The sequence below is a fragment of the Haliotis rubra genome, unplaced genomic scaffold, assembly GCF_003918875.1.
Source record: "Haliotis rubra isolate DU_JTF1 unplaced genomic scaffold, ASM391887v1 Scf68, whole genome shotgun sequence".
Taxonomy (NCBI): domain Eukaryota; kingdom Metazoa; phylum Mollusca; class Gastropoda; order Lepetellida; family Haliotidae; genus Haliotis; species Haliotis rubra.
In genome coordinates, this window is record NW_025767390.1 from 2,571,213 (window position 1) to 2,599,067 (window position 27,855).

At 39.2% G+C, this 27,855-nt stretch overlaps 2 protein-coding genes across 3 annotated transcripts in view; both read right to left on the reverse strand.

The window, feature by feature from the left end:
• The window catches only part of LOC124257990, a 38,586-nt gene extending 11,865 nt beyond the window's left edge, over nt 1-26,721 (reverse strand). Inside the window, exons 1-4 of one of the 2 annotated variants that reach the window (XM_046692070.1) lie at nt 26,574-26,721; nt 25,412-25,488; nt 23,015-23,071; nt 22,200-22,312 (exon numbers count right to left, since the gene is read on the reverse strand). In XM_046692070.1, coding sequence (XP_046548026.1) covers nt 22,200-22,312; nt 23,015-23,071; nt 25,412-25,488; nt 26,574-26,637 — 311 coding nt within the window. In that variant the 5' untranslated portion in view covers nt 26,638-26,721. The remainder of the gene's footprint in view (nt 1-22,199; nt 22,313-23,014; nt 23,072-25,411; nt 25,489-26,573) is intronic. The other variant, XM_046692071.1, reaches the window with a different exon arrangement.
• Nucleotides 6,559-9,468, reverse strand: LOC124257991 (early nodulin-75-like). Its single transcript, XM_046692072.1, has 2 exons — nt 9,403-9,468; nt 6,559-7,014 (listed from the first exon to the last, which is right to left on the reverse strand). Exons 1-2 carry the CDS (start codon nt 9,430-9,432, stop codon nt 6,658-6,660), a joined length of 387 nt encoding a protein of 128 aa, XP_046548028.1. The 5' UTR covers nt 9,433-9,468; the 3' UTR covers nt 6,559-6,657.
• Nucleotides 26,722-27,855: the final 1,134 nt, after the last annotated feature.

The following is a 27,855-nucleotide window of genomic DNA, read 5'->3' on the forward strand; positions in this document are numbered from 1 at the left end:
AGTAACACTGACAGACAGACAGACAGACAGGCAGACAGACAGATTATTTATTAACGTCTCACCTCAATTTTGTACATAAAACACATATGGTATAGAGTATAAAAATGTAAAAAGTGAGACTAACTTAAGGCCCTGTTCATATAAACAAGGTTTGCATACACAAGCAAAAATACATATGAGTACATTTGCTCACATAAGCAAATAGTATATATGCTATGCGTTCATATGCACATACAGGGTACTGATTTCCAAAGCAAATTCTTTTATTTAACTACTATACAGCAGGATGGAAGCAGTCCTTTCTCAACGTAGATATTTTCCCTACATCTTATCCTTGCAATTAAAAGTTAGACTAAGCCGCGAGAGAACCCTATATAGACGAGAAAGAAGCAGATACTTGTGGCAGAACATTGTGTTTGAATACCTTTAATGATACACAGCTAGTTGAAAATTTTAGAATCAAAGAGGAGACTTTCAACTTCATCTGTGAGTAGCTGGCTCCTTATCTTGGCAAAAAGAACGTAGTGTGTGAACCTATTGAGATCAAGCATCAGGTTGGAGCAGTTATATAATGGCTTGCTACCTCGTCCGAGTACAGAACGGTTTCCAACCTTTTTGGTCTTGGAAAATCAACCCTTTTTGAGTGTGTTCACAATGTTTGTAATGCAATAACGGATCACTTGTCACTTGTGTACATAACATTTCCAACTGGAGGTAATCTAAAAATGTAATTCAGGGTTACAAAGAAAGGTGGAGAGTCCCAAATTGTGGAGGAGCCATCGATGGTTCACACATTCCGATAATAGCACTACATCATGATCATGGAGACTACATCAACCGGAAAGGATGGTATTCCCTTATACTGCAAGCGGTATGTGACTATCGTTACATCTTTACAGACATTTGCATTGGATGGCCAGGACGATGCACGATGCCAGAGTTTTGGCAAATTCTGATTTATTTCATAGGGGAGTTTCAGGACGACTGTTCCCTTAATGGAGCAAGACTCTCCACACCAACAACGGGTTTGCTGAGGTACTTATTGTGCTTATTGGGGACCCCTTTGATCCTTTGAAAGTCTGGCTGATGGAGGCTTGCCCAGACAGAGGGAACCTGGCGCAGTCCCAAAAGAACTTTAATTATCGTCTGAGCAGAGCCAGGATGACGACTAGGTGTGCATTTGGACGTTTGAAAGGAAGGTGGCGTCGTTTGCGAAAACGGTTGGATGTTGATGTAAAATTTGCCCCAACGGTTTTTGCAGCTTGATGAAATGTGACAGTTTAACTCAGAATAATCAAAGAAAATCTAAAAAGAACATTTTAAAGAACATAAAAAGTTTCACGATAAGTGATTTCTCACTAAAGATATCTTGAAAACAATCATTAACTAAATGTCACTCCTTACGAGAAACGAAAGCAAGTAAAATTAAATGTTCAAACAGTTGGAACCGTCAGCAGATGAAATGTATGTGTGAACTTGTACAGGTACATACATCATCCATTTCGGAATGTCACATATTATAAAAGGTTTCACCAGCTTTCTGATAGGAAACGTTGCTGTCGTCACTGACTGGCGGACTGTAGGAGCTTTGCCACTGTTGCTGGCGACTCTGTGATGTCCCTGGATTTGGATCCACAATGGGTGTTGTTCCAACACGAGACATAATCATGGTCATCATTCTGTACTGATGATCACGCTCCTCTCCCTTAAGACGCTCTTCTGACTCTAACCTCATTTTCTCCATTTCCATCTTTTTCATTTCAACATAAAGCTTGCGGTGTTCTAAAACAAGAGCTTCTCTTCATTTTTCTAATTACTTGATGTTAAACTGTCCATCACAGACGACAGAGCTATCTCTAGACGTGACTTTCGGGGTCTCTTCTTGTGGCCATCCTGTTTCACATCGCAACCCCTCTTAGCCAATTGACTTTGTTTGGGCTGTAGTGTTTGACTGACAACGTTTTCCTCAGATCTGTTAGTATCCTCTTCTGGTTCATCCTGACATTGATCTGGCTCAGTTTCCAAGACATCTTCTGTTTCTGTCATATCATGATCAGATATATTAGCAATACGACTGATGTTTACTTCATCTTCACGGGAGCTGTCGTCATCAACGTGTTGCTTTGAACAGTCTCAACAACTTTCAGTGGTGATGTTATGGGACGAGAGCCAAGTATTCTGTCCAGTTCATCATAATATCGACACAAATTTCGTCCCTTTCCACTAGTTTTCATAGCTGCCTTGCATTGTCTGTAACATCTCTTAAGAGTGTGCATTTCTATTTTGCACTGTGCAACTGATCTCTCAAAATCTCTTCATAGATAGCATGTTTGTTGATTTTTGGATTACCTAGTTGTTCTTCTATGTTTCTCTCAGCCCATAAGTTAAGCAAAGCTTTAGTCTGATCATCTGTCCAAGCCTGACCACGACTACGACGACCATTGTTTCCTTTTTTCAGCATGTTGACTGTCAAGTAAGTACTGAATGATTGACAAATTTCACGTTTGGAAACGTTTGTTGTGTTGCTTAAGATAGACTTATCATGTGAATCACAGTGAACCTTGCACCGTTTTCAGCTAAGGTCACGATAGTTTTGTTTTCCTGACTGTTAGAACCAAAGGTTGTTCCTTTTTGAGATTCATTTTCCCAAGTGATATTCTTAAATCTAAGACAATATGTTTTGTAATGAATTAATCTAAACTTCCCGGACTTCGAGCTTTTGACTAGCACCATGAATATGTCAATACCTAAGGTGATGTCATCCATTCATTTAGTGCAAATGACAAAGTTGCAATGGAACCTCAACCATTATACGTTTCTTAAAAGTTCTAATAAAGTCCAGAACTGTCTCCAAAGTCGCAAGTGTCGTGATCCGAAACCAGTACACAATCGTTTGTATCTAAGCTAGGACGATGATAATCCCATGTTAAAGTAAATGAAGGAACCATTTCCCATTACTGGCAGTGACACCTTCCATACAAGATTACCATTTACTATCTTTAAGAAGCAGTGTAATCGTTTGAATGCAAAACTTGCAAAGAAAGAAAATTCAGGAAGTGGGTAATTAAGTTCTCTGGGGTTAAAGCAAGAAAAAAAATGGAGCCCTGCACTGCTTGTGCCTTCCATTTGTCTTCCATTGTCACTTTGCCGGTATCTTAAAATATCTAACATTAGACAATATTTTATCTGAACGAAAACTGTGAGAATATGTTGACATAATATGAATTAAATGCACTTCAAAGCACAAAATGTTAATGACTTTAAACGATAAACACTAGTCTATCCAACCGGCCCTAAACATTGCAGAATACGGTTTATCAGAAAAAGGGCATATATAAAAATAATGTTAATTTTAAACATTAACCCTCATCCCACCAACATATTCCACAGCATATATTACTGTACATGGGCCTATCAGGCCCAGTCACCCCTTTTTATATTTGGTCTTGGATATATTTTCACTAACGTCGAGGGCAACATTATGTATAATTACACTGGCTCCAGGAACCAGGAAGTTATTTTTACCATTATTATAAACATTTTACAGATTTTTTGTAGTTCGATTTTGTTGTTTGTTCTAATGAAGCTCTCAACTCCTTTGGAGATATGAGTAGACGTAAAATGCACATAAAAGGGTATTTCTTTGTATTTTCAGTTACACTGCTACAGCAGGACTCCTGCATGTTTTGCAGCATCATGGGAACTCTCGGAAAGAGGTCTACAGAGCATTATATGGACAACTTGTAGTACGTATCTTTCGGTTTTCGGGGATGATTGTGGCGCTGTGAAGGTACAGGGCCACAAGGTACACGGTTCAAATCAACATTTCTGTAGTGAAAATGCCTCTGTAGTGAAAATGCCACCATAGGGTTTGGCAGTACCAACATATGTTTCCAGGTGTGTTGGGACTTCCACCTGAAAAAAACTAGTACTACCGTAACAAAGTGAAATAGTCTTGAAAGTGGCGCAAAAAAACCAACATTGTTCGCGATTAATCCATTAAAAAAGAATTATCATAAAAGACGAAAAACGTTATATTGCTTTGGACATTTTAATATTAACAGAAAGCAATCATCATGTTTTTCAATTTCAGTTTGGAGGAAAACTTGCTGCTCCAGGAACAACACTTGTTTATCCTGAACATGGCACGAGAGCGCTTCCCAGAAGAAGGAGCTGGAGCTTATGACTCCCAGTATGAGGACCCGCATGTGGTATTTAGTGTTGATTATCATCTCCATCACAAATAACACGGCAGTGAAATCAAACAGAAATATTCTGAACACATCAAATTAAATGTTCTTTTCTTTTCCTTACTCTACGTCAGATGCTGGACCACCAGTGGAGAGCTCGACCAAAGAAATGCCAGCAGTGCAAGAACAGCAAGGCTAAGCCCTACTAGTAACCCTTACATGTAACAAACATATTTTGATAAACTTGGAATCTAAAGGTCTTTTGTTTTTCATTGTTCAATACCTTAACATAATGGTCAATTAACCAACAATATCTCTGCTGAACGCATAACAACATGATTACATATCAGTAGAGAGGCAGTCTTCACACACGATCGTCTGAGTACTGTGTTCCTTGCAGACATTGCGTTTACACATATGACAAGTGATTTTACTCTTCCGGTGTTTGCTGCTGCTACAGATGCAGCAACGGCGACGTTTTACTCCTTCGTCATCTACATCAGTGGAGGGTCCTGGAAGATTAACTGTACTTTGCATATCAATACGGAGTCCACGTTGCAGCTGTGGAGTGTTCATCCTTCTTTGTATTTGAGGAAGTACTAATCCCTCACCCAGTGCCTGGAGAAAATTTCTTCTTAGCTCATTAGAGGAAGCTCCAGTTCTAGGGAACTTTGTTGTCCAGAATATGTAGGCGGCAATCCCGGCAACATTCAGCATGTTCATGAACATGACAAGAGGCCATGTTTTAGATTTTCTTTTGACGGTATACTTGTAAGCCATGTGATCAAACGTGTCAACATCACCTTTCGTCTTGTTGTAGAAATTATTTCCGGTTTTCTCCGTTCAGAATTTTCCACCACCTGACCATCATGCATCGAACTCAACAATGTGACACATTTTGCTTTTCGACTTCTTCCCTTCTTTGCAGTGAACTCAGGTGGCAAGAAACGTCTGTTGTGCCTAACAGTTCCAACAAGAGTCAATCCATTGGACAATAACTCTCATGCAACTTCATGGTCACTGAAGTAGTTGTCCGCGGTGACATTGCGATTGGTTCCAAAGTATGGTTCACAAAGGCTGAGAGTTATCTGACGTCCAAGGCCTACACGTCTTGAATTCCCTTCTCTGCCAAGATATGGAATGCATTTCAGTGGGAAGAAAGATTCTGAGTCCACAAGCCAAAACAGTTTCAGTCCATATTTATCCGGTTTCATTGGCATATACTGGATGAATCCACATCTCCCACGGAAGGGTACCAGCTGCTCATCTACCGTAAGATTTGATCCTGGTATGTAGTAGTGGCCTACAGCAGACTCAAAGATATCCCAAACGTCTCGAATTGCTGCAAGCTTGTCCTTCTCTTTACGAAGCCCTCGATCTTCTCTATTGTCAAACCGCAATGCCGATATGAGGTTTTGAAATCTTGATCTTGACATTGTCGCTCTGACCAGAGGTATGCCATACTTTTGTGACCACAAAACATCAGTGTCTGTCATATTGTGTTTCAGATGGCCAAAGGTATAAAGAATGCCAATGATTGCGCTTATTTCAATGCCACCAGTCTCTCTCCAGGGTTGTTTTCTTGCCATCCGTCTTCCTTCAATGTTGGTGAAATGTACAATTTGTTGTACGATAACATCTGGAATGTAAAGGCTAAAAGCTTCAACTTCAGTGGTCACATGACTGGCATTAACAACCTTGTAAAGTGGACCACGGAGGATGTTCCGCCTCCTTGTGCGACCAGTGGGAGGTGGTTCCTTGAACCACTTGCTTCCATCTTTTCCAGTGAAGTACGCCCTTTGTTCCAGCTGCACAGGTACTAGTACTTCATTGTTCTCCTCACTAACATCATCCATTTCATCTGAGGAACTGGTTTTAGATCTGGAGCCCGCAACGTAGTCACTGTCCGACCCGCTGTCAGAACACTCTGACATACATCCACCATCATCATCTTCTTTTAAGTTTTCCAAAAACTGGCTAAATACAACGTCCTTTATACCCGGACGACTTATGGCTAATATCTGATTGATTGCTTACCACTCAGTGTCCAGTTCAATAATATGTATGGCAAAACCTAGAAAAAAGAGGGGTGACTGGGCCTCTGAGGCCCATGTTCAGTAATAACGGTGCCGTCCAACAGTGTTCAGTAACTTGTTTTTTACAGCTGTTGAAATGAACATAAAAAGTGTACAGGTAGCTGAGATGTTGTTCGAGGAATACCTAGAATTTCACAAAAGAATGTGTAACTGGGAAAGAGCTGGATGTTTTGAAAGCATCTCCTGGGCCTGTGAGACCCCAGTTAGTGGGACGAGGGTTAAAATATGTACAAACGAGTGAAAACAAGTAAAGCAGCTAGTTTGTGGTTATAAATGTCATATTGGCCTAGTATAAAAACAGTCGGCTACACAAAAAGGTATTCTTCCCCACTGCCTAGCACGCAACGTTTTTGCGGACCTCTGCCGTGGTATTAGGGCGGTGGTTCGTCTTGGTATTGGGGCGGAGGTTCGTCTTGGTATTCGGGCGGAGGTTTGTCTTGGTATTGGGGCGGAGGTTCGTCTTGGTATTGGGGCGGAGGTTCGTCTTGGTATTGGGGCGGAGGTGCGTCATGGTATTGGGCCGTAGGCAGGTCATGGTATTGTGGCAGAGGTGGGTCCGAGGATGTCACGTAGCCTCCTTGGGGTGTCATGTATGTCATGTTGGCTCCGTTAGGTGGCAGGTAGGTGCCCTGGGGTGTCACGTACTGGGGCGAGACGTGTCTGGTGCTGCTCATTTGTACAACAGTGGCCATTTGGGGCACTTGTTGAATGGTCATGCGTGGCGTCTCCTGAAAGGATAATGGTTGGTAAAACTTAGTTTGTTTGATATAATCCGGAATCATCATTTTGCAAGCAAACATCCCAACCCTCACCAAGAAAAACAAAAGGTTAGAGAAGCATTTATTCAAACTATAACTAAAGAACAAACATCAATTTATTGTGTATTACAGTGTATAAAAGTTCTGTCAAATATGTATTTCAAACCTTTGGTTACGTTAGTCTTGCTAAAACTGTTAAGGAATATTATGAGAAAAGGAACGCAATTATTATTTATTGAAAGCGTCCAGATTATATGTTACTGGTAGCTTTAAGTTGTTAGTGTCTTCATGTATTATGTAAAATCTCCATCGTACAGGTCACACAAATCCGAAAACGTGTCTGGTGTCCGCCACTGTGGAATATTGCTAAAAGCGGCGTAAAACCATGCTCACTCACTCACTCAAATCCAAAAACTCTGTAGTTTCTGACAACTACTGTTTGGAAAGTCTTAAAAGGGGCGAATAACTGAATATGACTTAAATCCTTTATTCTCCTCATGGGTACAATATGTAAAGCCGATTTTCACTGTCCCCTTTCGTGATGTTGCTGAAATATTGCTGAAGGCGCCATGAACCATACTCACTCACTAAATCCGCAGCTTTACTGATAGAAACGCATTACGTTGGACCAGTAAGTGGCTTAAAATATACGTCCGTACTATTGCCATATCATTATGTCGCATATGCGTTTATTATATATACCTAGAAAATAATAAAGTACAGCTTTCAATACATTTCCAAATATATGAATAATTGTTTAAAAAGTTGTTGTTTGTTTGTTCGTTTGCTTGTTTGTTTGTTTAACTTCTCACTGAGAAATGCTCCAGCTATATGACGGCGGTCTGTAAATAGTATAAACACCTGAGTTCATTGTTGCAAATTTCTACACGAAAAGCGGCCCATTTTTATACTTGCAAAATAAAGTTGCTTTCTTGCAAATACACTTATTAAACGAGTCTAAGTAAATCTCCCTTCTTGAGACCGACAGATCTGTTCGTGAAATATCGGGGACATTTGAGAAAATGAGATTGATGTCATAATTATGCTGACTGTGAGGAAATCTGGTTGTTTGACGCTTCTTTGGACATATAGACAGATATATAATATGCACCTCTTTAACGAAACACGGGTATGTTCCAGGGGAGCTAACTCTTTCGTACTTCTTGAAAGTCCGGGTCAGAATGTACCTTCAGCAGCCCATGCTTGTCGTAAGAGGCGACTAACGGGATTGGGTGGTCAGGCTCGCTGGCTTGGTTGACACATGTCATCGGTTTCCAATGTCGCAGATCGATGCTGATGCTGTTGACCACTGGATTGTCTGGTCCAGACTCGATTATTTACACACCGCCGCCATATATCTGGAATATTGCTGAGTGCGGCGTAAAACTAAACTCACTCACTACCTCTTTGGCGGAACCCATGAACACGGGTATGTTCCAGGGGAGCTAACTCTTTAGCTCTGTAATAATAAACAGGTGTGATAATGTTGGATTATAGCAGGCATGATAATGTTGGATGTAATAATTACAAGTATGATAATGTTGGATATAATAATGACAAGTATGATTATGTTGGATGTGGTAATGACAGGTATGATAATGTTGGATGTAATAATTACAGGTATGATAATGTTGGATGTAATAATTACAGGTATGATGATGTTGGATATAGTAATTACAGATATAATAATGTTGGATGTAATAATTACAGGTATGATAATGTTGGATGTAATAATTACAGGTATGATGATGTTGGATATAGTAATTACAGATATAATAATGTTGGATGTAATTATAGCAGGTGTGATAATGTTGGATGTGGTAATGACAGGTGTGATAATGTTGGATGTAATAATTACAGGTATGATAATGTTGGGTGTAATAATTACAGGTATGATAATGTTGGATGTAGTAATAACAGGTATGATAATGTTGGATGTAATAATTACAAGTATGATAATGTTGGATGTAACAATGACAGGTATGATAATGTTGGATGTAGTTATGACAAGTATGATAATATTGGATGTGGTAATAACAGGTATGATAATGTTGGATGTGGTAATTACAGGTATGATAATGTTGGATGTAGTTATAACAGGTATGATAATGTTGGATGTAATAATGACAGGTATGATAATGTTGGATGTAGTTATGACAAGTATGATAATATTGGATGTGGTAATAACAGGTATGATAATGTTGGATGTGGTAATAACAGGTATGATAATGTTGGATGTAACAATAACAGGTATGATAATGTTGGATGTAATAACAGCAGGTCTGATCATGCTAGATGCTGACAAATACCGTGTACTATTAAACAGTTGGTATGCATGTGAAGTCAGGTGTGGCGTACCGGGCGTCTGTTGCGCAGGAAACCAGACATGATGCAGTTGGCTAGTGTGAGCAGCCAGGCCAGGATGAGGATGAACTGAATGCCCACGATCATCCCGTACGTTGATTCACATGTGTCCCACTCCGATGTTAAAGAGTACCTGTATAATGAATACACCATGCCATTAAGAAAGTGGTCAAAGGTAACACAAGTACTGATTCTGAATTTGTAAAGTGTAGTATAAAATATCGCTTGTGTTATAGCTGTATAATATACACATCACAATTGTAACGCCGCATGAGAACCAGCCATTCTTCTTCTTCTTGCACACATACGTGTACGTTTTATAACGTTTCGAGATTTTTTGTGTGTCGTGTTTAATGCTTCACTCATCAAGGTTCCAGCTGGACGGTGTTCTGTTAATAATTGTCCCTGGACCAAACTCTCGTATATTTGACATCATCACCATCGATCTGATATGATGAGAGCCGGTGGGGTAGCCTGGTGGTTAATGCGTTCAGAAGGCAGTGCGCTTAATATACACATGGAACTTAGTTAAGCACCCCCTGACATGTCTGACAAGCCCCGATCTTAACCCCTATGGAGCATATGCAGGACATGATTGGTCGTCGAGTGCAAAAAAGGGATCCTCCTGCACAGAACCTGGCCCAGTTGGAAGCTGCTTTACACGAGGAATAGCGTAGACTGCCTGTTACGACGTAAATTGTAATAAAAACGCAAATTGTAATACTTGCAGCAAATTGTAATAAACTTGACGTAAATTGTAATAAAAACGTAAATTGTAATAAAAATTGACGTAAATTGTAATACGAAAATTGTAATAAAAATTGACGTAAATTGTAATAATTTTCGTTGCGGTAAAATGTAATAAATATTTACGTAAATTGTAATAACAGTTTTAATCACTCGTAAATACGCGGGTGTTTGTTTTTCGTTGCATTTCATACATCAAATAAGCTTGTTAGGGCGATAACTCAAGAAAGAATAGATGGATTTTGTTCAAATTTGGTACCAAAGTATATTGGCGAGATTCACCGACACAAGTGAAATGGAGTGACCTTGAGATAATTTTCAAGGTCACAGCAAAAATCTGAGGGTTTTGCCAACATAAAGATTGTTAGCGCGATAACCCAAGAAAGAATTGACAAATCTTAGCTAAATGACGAAAATTATATTCATCCTGATATATAATCGACATAATCTGTCCTCTGTATCATGTCTTTTCGCAAATATCTTTTGAGGTTTTGATATGTATACATATAAAGTGGGGGTGGATGCATGTAGAGTCGGAGAGGTGGGTGGGTGTTCTAACGGGTATAACTACGAGGGACGTTCAAATAGTAGTCAGCCTCACCTAGAATATAATACAAATGCAGCTGTTTTTATGTTTTATTTTTCTACATATTATCTGTCAGCCTCAAGCAAATTGGTTTTGCTATGTTGCAGCCTCACGATCCCCATTTTGTGAGACTTTGTATCTTGGCTTGGTACTCCCAAAAAACGTAAAATCTGCAATAAAATGCATCACAAACTTCAGGAAACAAAATATGCTATGTTTGAGATTGGTAGAAGTTGGCTAGAATCAAACGTAGATATTAAACTGCACAAAAAGGCAATTTCAAAACTACAATCGCTTGTTCAAATGACTCCCCCTTCGGTTTACTGAAAGAACTCGAGAAAGAAATGATGGATTTTGTTCAAATTTGGTACCAAGGTTTATTGACGAGATTTACCGACACCACTTGAATTTAGTGACCTTGAAGTCATTTTAAAGGTCACAGCGAAGGTGTAACAGTTTTGCACATGCCAAGCTTGGTAGCCGCGAACTCAGGAAAGTATTAATAGATTTTGATCCAATTTTATATCAAGGTGTATTGGCGGGATTCCCCCAACACCAATTGATTGGGAAACTTGTGCTCATTTTAAGTTCACAGTGAAAAGTGTTTTGCACATGTCTAACCTTTTAGTGCGAAAATACAAGACAGAATTAATATGTTTTGCTTAAAGGTAGTACCAAGATGCGTTGGGAGTATCGTCTAACGCCAGTCGAATTCAGTGACCTTCGGATTATTTTCAAGGTCACAGCGAGTATTCTTGCGATATCTCCAAACTTAATGGATGGAATTTGTTCGCATTTTGAATCAAGGCATCAGATGACAGTTTCGGTAACGTTTACATAATTTTCAGGGTCAAACAGAGGATAATTGCGACATTCAGATATTGACATGTTGCGGGGGTAATAGCTATGTTTGTGACGCTTTGTGATTACTAATTTTCAAGTTTTTGTTAGCAAATGGTTTCTATAATTTCATGCTAATTCTACCAGCTGTGAAATTATTCGTGACACGTCTTAAAAAAGCCAGAGATTATTTGTGTATGTTTCGAAAATTAAAGTTAATTGTTTTTCATTATGGAGTTATTTTCGATGTTGACGCAAGGACATATTTTACGAGCAATAGCTTTCAATAATTTAATGTTATTTCTATTACATTTTGAAGTTCTTCATAGCATATCCCAAAATAACAGGATATTGTTTGTTTACGCTTTGAAATGTACGTTTCTTTTTATTCATTTTCGAATTATTTTCAATGTTGACGCAATGACATATTTGAAGTTAATTTAATGTTTTAATCATATGTGATTTATTATGATTTATGTTTCGATCATACTTTCTTATATTGCGTTGTCATAGTTTAACCTGGTTCGTATTATTTTCTTCATCATATTACTATATATTATTGTATTTTTATGAGAGGGAATTTTAAGTTACATTTGCTAAGAATATCATAAATCGCTGGCGCCTGGTTATTCCTTGCCACATAGCAGTCAATCTGTCTACTCATTTGTTGTATTTGATTGATGCATTTAAAATAAAATGTAGAAATGATATTGAATTGCATCATTTGCTTCAAGGAATCGATCAGATGTGCTCGTTATCAAAGTAAAGTCAAAACTTCTTTCTGTAAGGTATACAGTGGAAGTTGACACCTTAATTGTTATGGGTAGACCAAAGAAATCATTTATTTAGTTTCACCGCTCAAAATACAACAAAGAATTCAAAGGGTGGCATTAACCTCAACGAATGATCATAACAATGCTTATAACCTACGAGGGCAAACATATCGGGGATAATTTGTTTTCATGCGATATGCACCGGGTAAAATATCACTTTATCATGGTGACATGACATCATGAACAATGTTATGACGTCACGTTGCTTCTAAGAAGCCGCCTTCTAAATACAACGATGGCGGGGAGCCTGCCTTTGATGGAAAGTAGATTATCGCGTAATTTCCGCAATTAAAGACTTCGGTAATAAATAGAAAATTATATTCGTGACCATAATATGCTAGGTTAACGACCTAAATATCGGCATATTCCTTCTCTGGTTCCGAAAATACCAAGATTTAGGCAGTTGTGTTGTAAACTGATATTTATCTTCTATAAAGTCGGCTATATTCAAACCATGAGAAATGTCGTCAAATAATGTCTGATGACAGTTACCAACGTCCCAATAGTGTCCATATATTTTAGAAATCTATAATAATAGAGCACAACCTCACTACTTTTTTTGAATAATGACAAAGGATTAATCAACCATATTACAAGGTTTTCAGGCTTGAAGGACGAAGCTCATTAAAATCTATTGCCAGCTCCCTTTTAGAGACCGATAAAAGGGTTCGAAAATGTGGGTTATAAATGCATGAAAGTTTTTATTGTTGTTCATACTCGTTAGGCCTCCCGCCTCTACATGTATTTGAGATATAACCGTTAGAACCACCACCACCCCCTCTATGTCTTAAAGTATGCTAGATATAACCGTTAGAACACACTACACCACTTTTCTGCCCATTTATTCAATTGGGCTAAATCATAGTTGAGAGTTGCTTCTATGGATTTTACATATTTTCCCGCAACACCGATTGATGTGTCATCGGCCAACATTATTGTGATATTTGTAAATTTCCAGGTAAATCATTGATATATACAAGGAACACAAATTAACCAAGGGCAGATCCTTGAGGAACCCCTGCAGTAACATTTGGTTTTTCATAATGTTCCATTAACAGAGACACACTGTCGTCTATCAGGGCCCGGTTGTTCAAAACTCGGTTATCTTTTAACTAGCCGTTAAGTACATTTAACCGACTGTTACCTAATAACAGAGGGTTATCTTGTTGTTCAAAACTCTGTTAACTTTTAACAGGCTGTTTACGTGACGTTAAGTTAACACACCTAAGGACCGCCGCTAACTTTTTAACAGTGGGGTTAACTCGCAAATGGCGTTCATGGCTAACACTGCTTTCATGATGCCAGTTCAGCAAAGAAAGGATAGGGTGTATCTGGGACTGGACTTCGATATTGGAAATTATTCTGACGAAGAGTTACATACGAAACTGTATCTATGCACATCATAGGAACTAAAATACATGTTGTACAAGTACATGCATGATGCCTACGTTTCATCTTTTAACACTTGCATCAGTCATGGCGTCACGCAGCACAGAAACTTGACAGTTTCGTGTAAACACATCACATTCCTGTATTGTATCTATTTTAATTTTCCATTTCTTGCTACTATGCTCTTTCCATGCAAATGGGTGTCTGAAAATTTGAGAAAATGCTACACAGTGTAAAGTCTGAAATTTCAAACAGGTGTTGTCTTTCGAGCACCCCCAGTATCTTTCGTTTCACTTTATCTAGACACTTGGTATTGGTGCCAAAAAGACCAGTTGTAATTAGATGCTAAAATTTATGAGGAATTCAGTAGGGCTGGGACGAGTAGGAAACAATGGAATCGAGTACCCGCATGTACGTACCCGAATCGGAGTCGAGTACCCGGAAATGTAAGAAATACATTCGGGTCAACTTTCTGAATATTCAATCACGATTTGACAGAGATTATTGTGGAAAACTTGAACAGTTGGTAATAAGACATTAAAACTGACCTCAAGCTATTTAATTTACGTCTGTTTAACCAATATAGAGAGTAACACCATTACTTACATTCCTCGTTATAACAACGAACGTTTTGTTCCTGCTGCTACTGTAACTTAACTACTCACTGCACATGCACAGATAAATTACAGTCATTAAAACTATGCTTCATTAATCGGACAATACCAATGATGTAAAAACCCGTGAATTTCCGGGTTAGAATATGGATCTTCAGTAACCCATGCTTGTCGTAAGAGGCCACTAACGGGATCGGTTGGTCAGACTCGCTGACTTGGTTGACATATGTCATCGGTTTCCAATTGCGCACATCAATGCTCATGTTGTTGATCACTGGATTGTCTGGTCCAGACTCGTTTATTTACAGACCGCCGCCATATAGCTGGAATATTGCTGAGTGCGGCGTAAAACTTAACTCACTCACTCAAGGATGTAAATGTGTGTTAAGTCAAAAATGAAAAAGACAAGCTATTGTCTGCCCTTGTCATTATAGAGCTATCTCCCTTTCCGGATACTCGATTCCTAGAAATAGGACTCGATTCCAGCTGTACCCGACCCGGATTCGAGTACCCGAGTACCCGTCCCAGCCTTAGAATGCAGTGATTCATTTGTCGCCGCTGAATAAGAAATATAAGTGATGTAATTGGCGTTTCAATACCGGCCTTCGCGAAACGTGATTTTGTAAACACTATCCAATAGGGCGCAAAGTGCACTTGGGCGTTCGTGTGAGTGTATTTATGAAAACATCTGAACACGATTCCAGGTTTATCGGCAACGTTTCAGAATTATTAGTGATTTTATGAAAAACTGATATCATTGTTAATTAATATGCTATTTTTGAAAGTCTATACTCCAAGTAATTATCCGATTATGTTTTGATATGTCCGTCTGGCATCCCTTCCCATAGATGGATTTTAATTATATTTTTCCTAATCATTTCAGCAATAGGCCTAATTTCTTTTTCATTCTTCGAATGTTTTAATTGAAGCAAATCATCTTTTAAAAATGCTATATAAATTGACGAAAACTTAGTTAGCATACACATTGCTCTCGCAACTGATGTGTAGGAAAAGAAACAAAACATTATTATGTATCTATTTCTGTTGTGAGTGATATGCAGGCCTACTTCGTAGTCACTTTGATTAAATGTTATATTTGAATATCGAGACCTTTTTGTCACAGCGAACACAACACTATCTCTTGTCATATTACACGATAATATTTGGAATTTTTAACCTTTTTTTTATAACAATATCTGAATGCTAATGTTATACACTGATAGGTTCATATAAGGAATACACTGGCACAATAGTATTTCTCTGCCGAATCGTTGCAGCTTTCTATAATACACTTATGAAATATAATACATGTTTCCCGTCCTTGGAGACATCGAAAAGAACTATCTATGCATTAAATGGAGGTTCACCTGATTAATGGGTATCGAGGAAATTGTGTTCATCTACTACAGCGTTCTATAATACACTTATGAAATATACTCTCCCAAAAAAGAAACGCATCAAGAAAATAGCAATTTCATGTGGCAATGAATTAAAACGTGATTCATTTTACAAAAGGTTTTGCTCTGTTTATGAGTCCTATGGTGTTTATGGTTTGAAACATCACAACAAAACGCACCATCCGTAAAATACCCGTATTTAACAGCATGATTTTCAATTTCGGCGTGTAGTGTCACAGAATACACAATTCACATGCAATGCACGTGAAAGTTGGGGATCAGATAGTCTCAATGATGGGTATAAAAGGTTGATCGCTGTCTGTCGATTATTCACTGTATTTGGAATATTGTTGACGAACGCAAAATGCCACGTCTAAGTGAAGCCAACCGTCATATCGCCATTGGTTTGCTTGAAGCTGGCCAGTCTCAACGTGCAGTTGCCCGACGCAGGAATGTTCACCAAAGTACCATTTCACGGCTCTGGGAGAGATATCGCCGGCAGAATGCGGTAGCAGATGCCCCTCGTAGTGGGCGACCTCGAGCGACCACTGCGGCGCAGGATCGCTACATCCGGGTACATCACCTGCGTCATCGAACAGCTACGCGACCAGTACCGCTCGACAAAAAATTTGGATTCAGGAGGCTTTCTGCACAGACCGTCAGGAACAGGTTTACGTGCCAGAAGACCGTATTTGGGCCATGTGCTTCAACAACAACATCGTCGACATCGAGTTCAATGGTGCACCAACGTTCAGGCCTGGAACCTACCGAATTGGCGTAGAATCTGGTTCAGTGATGAATCACGATTTCTATTGGAACGACGCGATGGAAGAATGCGGGTGTACAGACGTCGACGTGGACGTTTCGCCGAGGCATGCGTTCCCCAGGTGGACAGATTCGGCCGGGGCAGTGTTATGATGTGGGTGAGATCACCTGCCGTAGGAGAAGTGATTTGGTGATGATCCAGGGCAATCTGACAGCTCAACGGTACTGTGACGAATCCTACGCCCACACCTCCTTCCAATCATTGATCGCCAGAGGGAGTTGTTTCAACAGGACAATGCCAGCCCCCACACAGCACGTCACACTAGAGACTTCCTCCAGAACCACAACATCAATGTGCTCCCCTGGCCCTCAAGATCACCGGACTTAAACCCGATCGAACATCTGTGGGATGCCCTGGACAGACGGGTGCGACGCCGTAACCCTCAGCCCCAGACACTTCAGCAACTCGCACAGGCACTACAGGCAGAGTGAGATTCTGAGACTGATTCGTTCGATGCCGAGGCGATGCCGTGCAGTTCTGGATGCCCACGGTGGTCACACGAGGTATTGACTTCAGCGCCACCACACGTCTCCATGTGACACTCAAACTGACTTCCCTCGAGTTGGTGCCAAAGACGGATAAGTCTGCATTCCCAGTGTGCAATTTCGCTATATTTCATTGACTCATAAAGCCTACAAGATGTTTCAAAATAAACATAAAAATACAGTTGAAATTCCTATATGCGTTTCTTTTTTGGGAGAGTATATAATACATGTTTTCCGATCGTGAAGTCATTAAAAAGAATTATGCATTTTCTGCAGTCACTTGTGAATTGAACTAAATGAAGGTCCATCTGATTAATGAGTATCGAGGAAATTATGTTCATCTATAAATTAGACGCAGCTTCATGTTTTTCAAGACATCTTTCCGGAATATGCGTCTGTGAAGGCGTTCAGATAATGACGATATTGCACAGTATTATTCACGAGATTCCTGTCAACAGTAAGGTCGGATAATAGATCAATTTTTATTCAGCAGTGTTGGCCCTGAGGCCTATAGTACAATTACAGTTTGATCTGCTTGCACGTGGTGCTAGTAACATATTAAGTTTCTATTGGCATTGAATGCATATTTCAGATAAAAGCTAATGGTATTATAGTCACAACATCTATATTGTTTGATATTAAAAGATTTGGCAATGTGTGTTCATACATTACACTTTTTGACAGACTTGGCAAATAATTAATAAATGATATTGATAGCATCTTCACGACTTGGCCATACAGTCATGACAATTTAAGGAGTGAAAAGTGAGCGATAGGTCTTGTGGGAATTCAAAGATTCATTAAGACTGTAGCCGTCTAAGCTTAACTCTGTGTGTAATATTTATACATTTTCTATCCACGGACAACACATGCTTCTAATATTAATATTATTTCCATGGATTCATCATATTTTATCTATAGCTGTGCTATAGTTTTTCATTAAAATGTCTTTTCTGTTGTTGGAATTGAAGTAGGTCCCACTCAGAGCTGGGATCATTTGTCTTTGAAATATAAATTATGCAAACGGCTGGAACCTTGTGTTCCAATCCAAAACGTTCGTAGCGCTACGACTTTCGCATGCCTATGATAAACTATAGAGTTGTCCTCAACCATTGACTGGATTACATTCTCTTCGTCAGCAGAGAAATTTCGACTTCTCTTTCTCCTTGGGGTGCAGGCGACATTTTGCGTTTTCATTTTTGGTAAACCGGAAGTAGACAGAAAACGGAACTATGGGATATATGGAAACTAACCAGTGACGTTAACGACACTGTTAAACTTTGACGGCGACGTTAGCTAACGGCATGACTAACCATGTTTTGAACAACGCATATTTAACGTTCGGTTACCTAACGGCCGGTTAAGGATTTAACCGGCCGTTAGGAGTTAACCGGCGGTTAAGATAACCGAGTATTGAACAACCGGGCCCAGATAGATAGTTAGTTAACCAACTAAGTACGTTTCCACGAACACCATCATTTTCTAATTTGTGCAATAAACCTTTATGCCATGCCCTGTAAAAGCTTTTGAAATATCACAAAACAGCATACAGTAAAGGTGGTGATTTTCTAGGACTGAGCATATATTATGATAAATGTCTATGTTGAGATGTAGTAGAATGACTAGCAGTAAAACCTGACTGGAATTTACTTAAAATGTTATGTTCATGGAAATGGTCGTGCACATGCTTTACCATTATTCTTTCAAGGATTTTCCAAAGGATAGGTATTAAACTAATAGGTCTGTAATTAGTTGGGAGGGATGCATTTCCTTCTTTCAAAATAGGAGTAACATTACCCGTTTTAGACATTGTAGGAAATACAGTCACTCAGTGATATATTATACAACAAACAAAGAGGTTCAGCTATAGATGTACAAATTCGTTTTAACACTCTCATGTTAATGCCATCAGGTCCACTAGATTTGTTTGCTGGTAAGGTCTTATCAGATACCTCCTTTTCGGTTACAATGACATTTGTTATACTGTTAACACAGCGATGGCTAACAGGTGGCAAAGTCTTGCCGCCATCAGTAACATTTGAAACAGATACAAAATATTCATTAAATGTTTGAGCTTTATCCAAATCTGTAAAAACTGAAGGTATCCCAGAATCATCAGTGACAAGAAGGGGAATGGGTCCCGATGAAGTAGTAACCACCTGACTGAGGTGATAAAGAGTTATCAAAAATAGATTAAAAGTTTCCCTTGGCTATTCTTTTCAGATTATTTACTTTATTCCTTTGCTTTTTGTATTTAAATAGCTCAGAAGTATTCAGAGATCGAAATGCTTTTTTCCTTAGACGTTCTCATTTCTTTTTTAGTATGTTACGAGGGGCGTTGAAAAAGTAGTCAAACTAACTATATTCTCGATGTCCAATGTTTGAAAAAAAGCATCCATTTTATTTTGAAGGAATCATTAGCAAAGTCATATCCATGATTGCATGTGGGTAATGTGGTTAGCGAGATATTAGTCATCACAACATTGGGGTATTATGTTTCTTGCAAATTTGCAGAAAATGGAAAACGATCTCCCATTTGGTATCTAGTAATAGTAATAGTCCGCTTATATGGCGCTCACATCCAGGCACATTGCCTGCTCACGGCGCTACGTACATTACTATCCCCGATCATAGGACACTATCGTAGTTTTCGATACTTTTTAAACTCCCTGGGGACTGTACAGCCATGCTGCCTGTTAGGCGCAATGAACTTAACACTCACATTGCCAGCACATACTCACGGGTACCCATTTTACAGCTGGGTGAACTGAGACAGTGTAGATCTAAGTATCTTGTCCAAGGATACTACGCAAATGTGCCCATCTCGGGAACCGAACCTCGGCGCCTCCTCGAAACAGGGCTTTCAGCGTGATAGGCAGACGCCTTACAACTGCACTATTGCGCTATCTCTTGGATAATGGTATACCCTCAGATAGTATCATATAAAATATGTTCAGCATAGTATTGGATGAATTCCCGTCATCATCAACATTCAAAGATTTGGATTGCTTGATTTACATTTAGACGGGGACTGTATTTTTAGGACACCCTCATTTTAAATTTTCAAAAACATTGTGTCCAGATATACAACATATTGAGAGCTGACACTTGTGTGACCATTCAGTATTTAGTTTGAACCCTTGACACCATGTATGAATAAGTGAAAACTTTAGGATGAGATATATTCTTATGATGACGTCAACTGAAAGGGGGTGAGTAGTGTCTCCAAAACAAGCCCTTTCAGTAAACATGAAGGGGGAGTCACTTGAACAAGCGAGTATAGTTTAAAGTTGCTTTTATGTGCAGTTTAATATCTAAGTTTGACTTTTACCAACATACATGTATTTTGCATATTTTGTTTCAATTGGTGTAGGGGGATTCCCGCCAATACACCTTGATATAAAATTGGATCAAAATCTATTAATTCTTTCCTGAGTTCGCGGCTACCAAGCTTGGCATGTGCAAAACTGTTACACCTTCGCTGTGACCTTTAAAATGACCTCAATGTCACTAAATTCAAGTGGTGTCGGTAAATCTCGTCAATAAACCTTGGTACCAAATTTGAACAAAATCCATCATTTCTTTCTCGAGTTCTTTCAGTAAACCGAAGGGGGAGTCATTTGAACAAGCGATTGTAGCTTCAAATTGCCTTTTTGTGCAGTTTAATATCTACGTTTGATTCTAGCCGACCTCTACCAATCTCAAACATACAAAAATGTTTCTTGCATATTTTGTTTCCTGAAGTTTAATTTGTGATGCATGTCATTGCTAGTCAGCTAGGCTATTCCATTTGTCCGAACCACAACATACGGAGACAGATCATTTAGCAGACCGGGTGCTGTACTCTGGAATTGATTACTTGAAAATGTCAGAAAATCGGAAAATATCAACAGTTTCCGATCTTGTCTCAAAACCACCCTCTTCAAAGGAGCATTCGACTAAGTGAACATGAGCAGGACTCTGGATATGTAGCGCTATACAAATGTCTAATTTGATTTGATTTGATTTGATATACCCGTTAGAAACCCACCCCACCCCACTTTATATTTATACATATCAAAACCTCAAAAGATATTTGCGAAAAGACATGATACAGAGGACAGTAAGAGATTTTATATCGATTATATATCAGGACGAATATCATTTTCGTCATTTGGCTAAGATTTGTCAATTCTTTCTTGGGTATCGCGCTAACAATCTTTATATTGGCAAAACCCTCAGATTTTTGCTGTGACCTTGAAAATTATCTCAAGGTCACTCCATTTCACTTGTGTCGGTGAATCTCGCCAATATACCTTGGTACCAAATTTGAACAAAATCCATCATTTCTTTCTTGAGTTATCGCCCTAACAAGCTTATTTGATGTATGAAATGCAACGAAAAACAAACACCCGCGTATTTACGAGTGATTAAAACTGTTATTACAATTTACGTAAATATCTATTACATTTTACCGCAACGAAAATTATTACAATTTACGTCAATTTTTATTACAATTTTCGTATTACAATTTACGTCAATTTTTATTACAATTTACGTTTTTATTACAATTTACGTCAAGTTTATTACAATTTGCTGCAAGTATTACAATTTGCTGCAAGTATTACAATTTGCGTTTTTATTACAATTTACGTCGTAACACTGCCCCTTCAGAGGATCAGGAGGGTGACAGGGGGTATGTGGTCGAGAGTGCTGACTGTCATACAGTCACATGGAGGTTACAGTCGGTATTGACCTTGAATCGTGTAAGACTTCCAAAATGATATTTTGAATGTTCACATTTACCAATAAATTTAACATTAAACATTCCAGGGCCAAACCAGAAATGGTTTTGTATGAAAATCAGTGTTATAAAATGAGCAATAATCATCATAAAAGCAACATGAATTCCAATCATTTTGTCGTTTTTCATGAGTCAAAGGATCATACGGATCATTTTTATGAACAAATTGAAAACCTGTCATTGGAAAATTACAGGGGGTGATTAATTAAGTTGTTTGTGTATATATAAACTGTGGTCTTTCAGGGTATGTATAAAAAAAGAGTTATTTATGTATTTACGGCACTGTCCTACCTGTCAGAGCAGAGGTTGATGGCGCTGAAGGCAGGCAACAGTATCATAGCAGTGTAACTGACGTAGATCATCAGGCAAAGGGTCAGCAAGCTCAACACGAGGTGGGTGATGTACTGGAATACAATCACATTTATCTGAACTTTCTTATGAAATACTTGCAGTTTATTGGCCAAGTCAGAGTTGGAAAAAAGTGACCATTTAACTAGCTAGTGCTAGTGCCAAAACTGCCAATGGCAAAAGACATTCCCCCGATCACTGGTAGGTTCGGAAATTCGTGCTCCTTGCAGTAAACACTTCATTGTGTAATATTAACCCCTGGACAATTTGGTGACAAAAAGAAGCCCAACATCCAAAGCGACGGTTTTTTAGGTTTAGGTTTACTTGTTTGGTTAGTTATACAGTTGTATGCATATCTGAACAATGGTATTCATATCTGAACATCTGCAAGCATATCTTAACACTAGTACTTATATCTGAACAGTTGCATACATATATGAACAGTGGTATTCATATCTGAACAGTTGTATGCATGTCTGAACAGTTGCAGCATATCTGAACAGTGGTATTCATATCAGAACAGTTGCATGCATGTCTGAACAGCTGTATTCATATCTGAACCATGGTATTTATACCTGCATGTACTGCTGCTTACACAACTGAATAGTTGCATGCATATCTAAGCAATACGCATATCTGAACAGTTTGTGCATGCACGAACAGTTCTATACATTCAGTAACGGCTTATGCATGTATGAGCAATTGTATGCATGTATGAACAGTTGTATGCATGAAATATAACTAAAACTTCCGCTTACGAGACAAGTGTTTTTGGTCGCAGCAGCAACGATCCCAAAAATCCCAGGAGTTATATACTGAAAAGAAAATGTTATGTTTAATATTTTTCAAGGAAATGAAGATCTATACAGGCTGAGGCTTCTATTTTACGTTTGCAGCAATATATTTGTATGCTCGAAAGGTTTGGCAGGCAAGGTAACCGCCCCCATGATGCAGGGGATGGTGACTTTGCCCAGAAAACGAAAGGTCTGTGGTTCGATCTCCAGCTGCATCAATAGTCTAGCATAAAACTGTTCGTGACAGTGTTTGGTCACTTTACTCAAAAACTACATGTACAATCGTTTTCTAATTTGTCATGATGCATTATAATGGTTCTATCATTGTGAATTTGTAATTTCATGAATTATGATTTATTAATAAAAAAGTTGTTTAACAAACTATCATTTAAATATTGACAGCGTTCACTATTTTCTTACGAGGGTGGAGTGCAGAGAGGGAACACGTCTAACGCGTTCGGTTTTTCAATTACGTTTAGCGGTCTTAAATCAACGATTAAAGGACCGCAAAATTGAAAACAGAGTAGCTTTATCTTCTAAGTGAGATAACACATGTAATTCTGGATCACTTGCAGTCACGGTATAAAACGCAGCTGTCATAAAAAGCTATAAATGCTCACAAGATTGGTTAAAGGAAAATGAATGTTCTTTCAATTTTTAATTGCATCAAATAGAAACTCGATATTCTTCAAATAGATTTTGAAGACGTAGGCCTAACGTTATTGGGGGATGCGACATTTACGCAAGTAGGCATCCCATGAGCAACGAATTTCCGCTTGATTAGAAAAAAACCTAAGGAATTTGACAAATATCGATGATCTGTTCCAACTAATGTCAAATACCTGATGTCCTCCCACTGATTTAGATGGTGAGTTGAAATGGGATTTAACGTCGTAATATCGTAACAATATTTCGCTCATGTGTATAAATTGGGCTGCTTGTACTAGCCCAGATTGAAGCTGGTTTTATAGTGCTAGCCCACCGAGATACCATGCCGCAGTAAAGCATGTAATACCCAACTCAGACACATTATACTGACTCCGAGCCGACCCTGTTGTACCCATTAATGCCGAGCGCCAGGCAGGGACCAACAAGAGCTATATTATAACGTCTTTTGGTATGACGCGGTCGGGAATCGAACCCGCAACCTTCCGCTCTCCGGGCGGACGCTCTAACCACTGCACAACGGAGTCGGTCCATTTGATTTAGAAGGGCTGAAATATGAACAAGGCTGTGTGATAGGAGGATGACATCAGCTGTGTAATAATAAGCTGTTTTCTGTTATGAACATCACAGCATCTCCAGTATTTGGGTTGTACATTTCACAACATTTGAGGTGAAGGCATAACATGCTTTCCGAAACTGTTATGACAGTGAGTGAGTGAGTTTAGTTTTACGCCGCACTCAGCAATATTCTAGCTATATGGCAGCGGTCTGTAAATAATCGAATCTGGACCAGACAATCCAGTGATCAACAGCATGAGCATTGACCTACGCACCAGGGATTCGATGGCATGTGTCAACCAAGTCAGCGATCCTGACCACCCGATCCTGTTAGGCCCCTCTTACGACAAGCATGGATTCCTGAAGATCACATCTAACCCGGATCTTCACGGAATCTGTTATGGCAGACGTGAGGAGGATCTTCCACAGTCGACACATCAATGAGCTAAATTTCCCAATTACTCAATGTATTACTCAGTATGAATTTCTACCCCAAAATGAAAATTAATACATATATTGAAATAATATAATTACCCCTATTTCGACTTCTGCTTACTTTTTATGTCGACACTTTACGAGTATTCAGTGTGCGAAATAGTTTCCAAATTTTGCTACCCAGTAGGGCTAGCTATGCCTGAAAGTTAGTTACTAGGCAACAATTCACTAGACCGAAATGTGAATGTAGAAACCACGCAAAAGAAAACAAAAATAGATGAGAATAAGATATTGTCGGCATGACACGGGTTTCATCATTAAGCTGCTAATAAGATGAACATTTTTCATTTTTATCAGGCCATAATTTTGCATGATTTTAAAGTGTATTATAACTTAACAAGTCGGAGAGAGTGATATATTTACAAAATGACCCCGAGAAAATTCACTAGCCAGTCGGGCCAGTGACTGTGGAGATTTACTTGCCCGACTGGATTTTTACTAGCCACGGGGTAGTGGGCCAGTAGCTATTTCGCACACTGCACCGTGTATTTGCATGTATTTGTGATGGAAGCGGAAAATACGCGAGTACATGGCACCAGTTATATATATAGCCGGAATCAGACAATGGTCAATACTGTTAGCAGAGCCTCTTTATGGAAATGGAAAGGTTTAGGCACATATTTATCGTCTTGAAATACTAACCGCAAAGCAAAAGACCCATGCTGGGAACGGCAAATTGATGGTGGCGACAGAACCCGTCAATGCACCATAGATAATTCCTGGAATACATAAGTGCAGTGATGTCATAGCATTGTGTCATCATCAAGTCGATGACGTCATAGCATTGTCAGGGCATTGTACAAAATCTACTGTCAAAACGATATCTCCTAGGAGATATCATATGATCTCACACAAGCGATATCTCCTGTGGAACACAGTTTTGGATGATAAATGTGCAGCACAGACAACGACAGACAGACAGACGAAACCCTTAGTAAAGAGAAAATAGAAGTGCAACAGACATAATACCCGGAACATGCATGAAGCCGTTAGCTCGAGGCAAGGGAGGTCACTGACTATTTACAATAACGGGGTTATTTTCCACTTTGCGAGATGCCATTTGATGATGTGTGATGTTAGCGCTAAGGCGATGTTAACGACCGTACTTCAACGTTGACATACAGGAGATATATAGAGTGGCTGAGTTTAGTTTTGCACAATTCCAGCAATATCACGGGGGGACACCAGAAATGGGCCTCACACATTGTAACCATGTGGGGAATTGAACCCCGGTCTTCAGCGTGACCAGCGAAAGCATCAACCACTATATACAGGAGATATATTGAAGAAACACTTTCAAAATATTGTCAACAGTCATTCAAAGTACATATTTATACAAAAGAAAAACATATATAATTCCATTGTTATCTAGTATTTGATCATTAGACATTTACATCAACAGAGACGGAAATTTAACGGACAATTGACAATCAATATTTTTGGACATCGCGACGGGGCCTGACACGACAAACATCTTGACGCCAGTGTTATAAATGAGCAGATATTTTTGTCTCAACTGCCTGGAGCAAAACCTTTCCACGTAATTTCAGAGACATTGAGACACTATGTTTTCTTGACACATCACCCCTTCAACCCTACCCACCCACCAACCCCCGCCTCGAATATTAACGTTAATATCTATATATCTCTCCCTCTTAACGAGAGGTGAACTTGCTAAGCCTTCAGATCATAAGAATGTACGCTGTTCTGGAACGTACTTTATCGAGTTAACCAAATATCGGCGTATGGTCTCTGTTACAACAGAACGATCTGAAAGTATTTCTATATTCTAAAAGTCGCTTACCACACAAAATAACAACTCCAGAAATGACCCCGTTGGCCACGTTCAATCTTTGCCTCTGCTCCATGGTGTTACTGTCCCACGTCGCAGTAGATCACCTACCCAGTGTTCGTGACAACCAGTTCTCAAAACAGAGCTATGGACTGCGCTATTTCGTTCCACTTGACTGAGCAGATGTCACGTGATGAATATGTTATCCGAAACATGTCACCGCTGGTGACGTAATATTTCTATAGCTATTGTGCAATATAAACTAACACCATGAACGACAACTCATTATGTAATGCCATGGAACAGTTTGTTTACATGTTGTTTAACGCCGCACTCAAGGATATGAGTGAGTTTAGTTTTACGCCGCACTCAACTTTATCCCAGGCTTAAGCTATATGGCGGCAGTCTGTAAATTTTCGAGTCTGGCCCAGATAATCCTGTGATCAAAGGCTTGAACATCGATCTACTGGGATATGTGTCAACCAAGTCAGCGAGCCCTCCACCCGATCCCGTAAGTCGCCTCTTACGATAAGCATGGGCTACTGAAGATCAATTCTAACCCGGATCTTCTCGGGTTAAATATCTAATGCACTCAAGGGATTCGACGCCATGCATCAACCACCCGATCCGGTTCCTTGGCAAAGGATGGCAATAAGAGGGAGGGAATGAAAACATTTATACCGTTTTACTTTTAAAATAGATCAGTTATAAGCAGTGTGCGAAATAGCCACTGGCCCGCTAGCCCGTGGCTAGTAAAAATCCAGTCGGGCCAGAACATCTCAGTCTCTGGCCCGAATGGCTAGCGAATTGTCATGGGGTCATTTTGTAAACATGTCACTCTCCGACTTGTAATTTTAAATTACGCAAGATTATGACCTGATGAAAATGTTCATCATATTAGCAACTTAATGATGTAACCCGTTTCATGCCGACAATATCTTATTCTATTTATCTATATCTATGTTTGTAATCTTTTGCTTGATTGTACATTCAAATTTCGGGCTAGTGAATTATTTTGTGGGCCAGTAACTTTCAGGAACATTTGGAGACTATTTCGCACACTGGTTATAAGTTTGAACATTATGTTACATTATTGTTGGAACATGACAAAACTGGGGCGGTGTGATCAAATTCATTCCTAAGACCAGTCTCCAATACAGTTTGTCTGAACACCATCACATAAATTCCACATGTCCGGGACTGTCAAATAACAGGAAAACATTTCTCAGGACACAAAATTACTCATATGTATTAAATGTTCAGGTAAAAACAACCTGTCTTAACATCCGGGTTT

Coding starts and splice junctions, on each gene's coding strand:
- LOC124257991 (XM_046692072.1), bottom strand. CDS start 9,432: ATGTCTGGTTTCCTGCGCAACAGACGCCCG. Junction 7,015..9,402: donor TCCTGCGCAACAGACGCCCG/GTACGCCACACC, acceptor TTATCCTTTCAG/GAGACGCCACGCATGACCAT.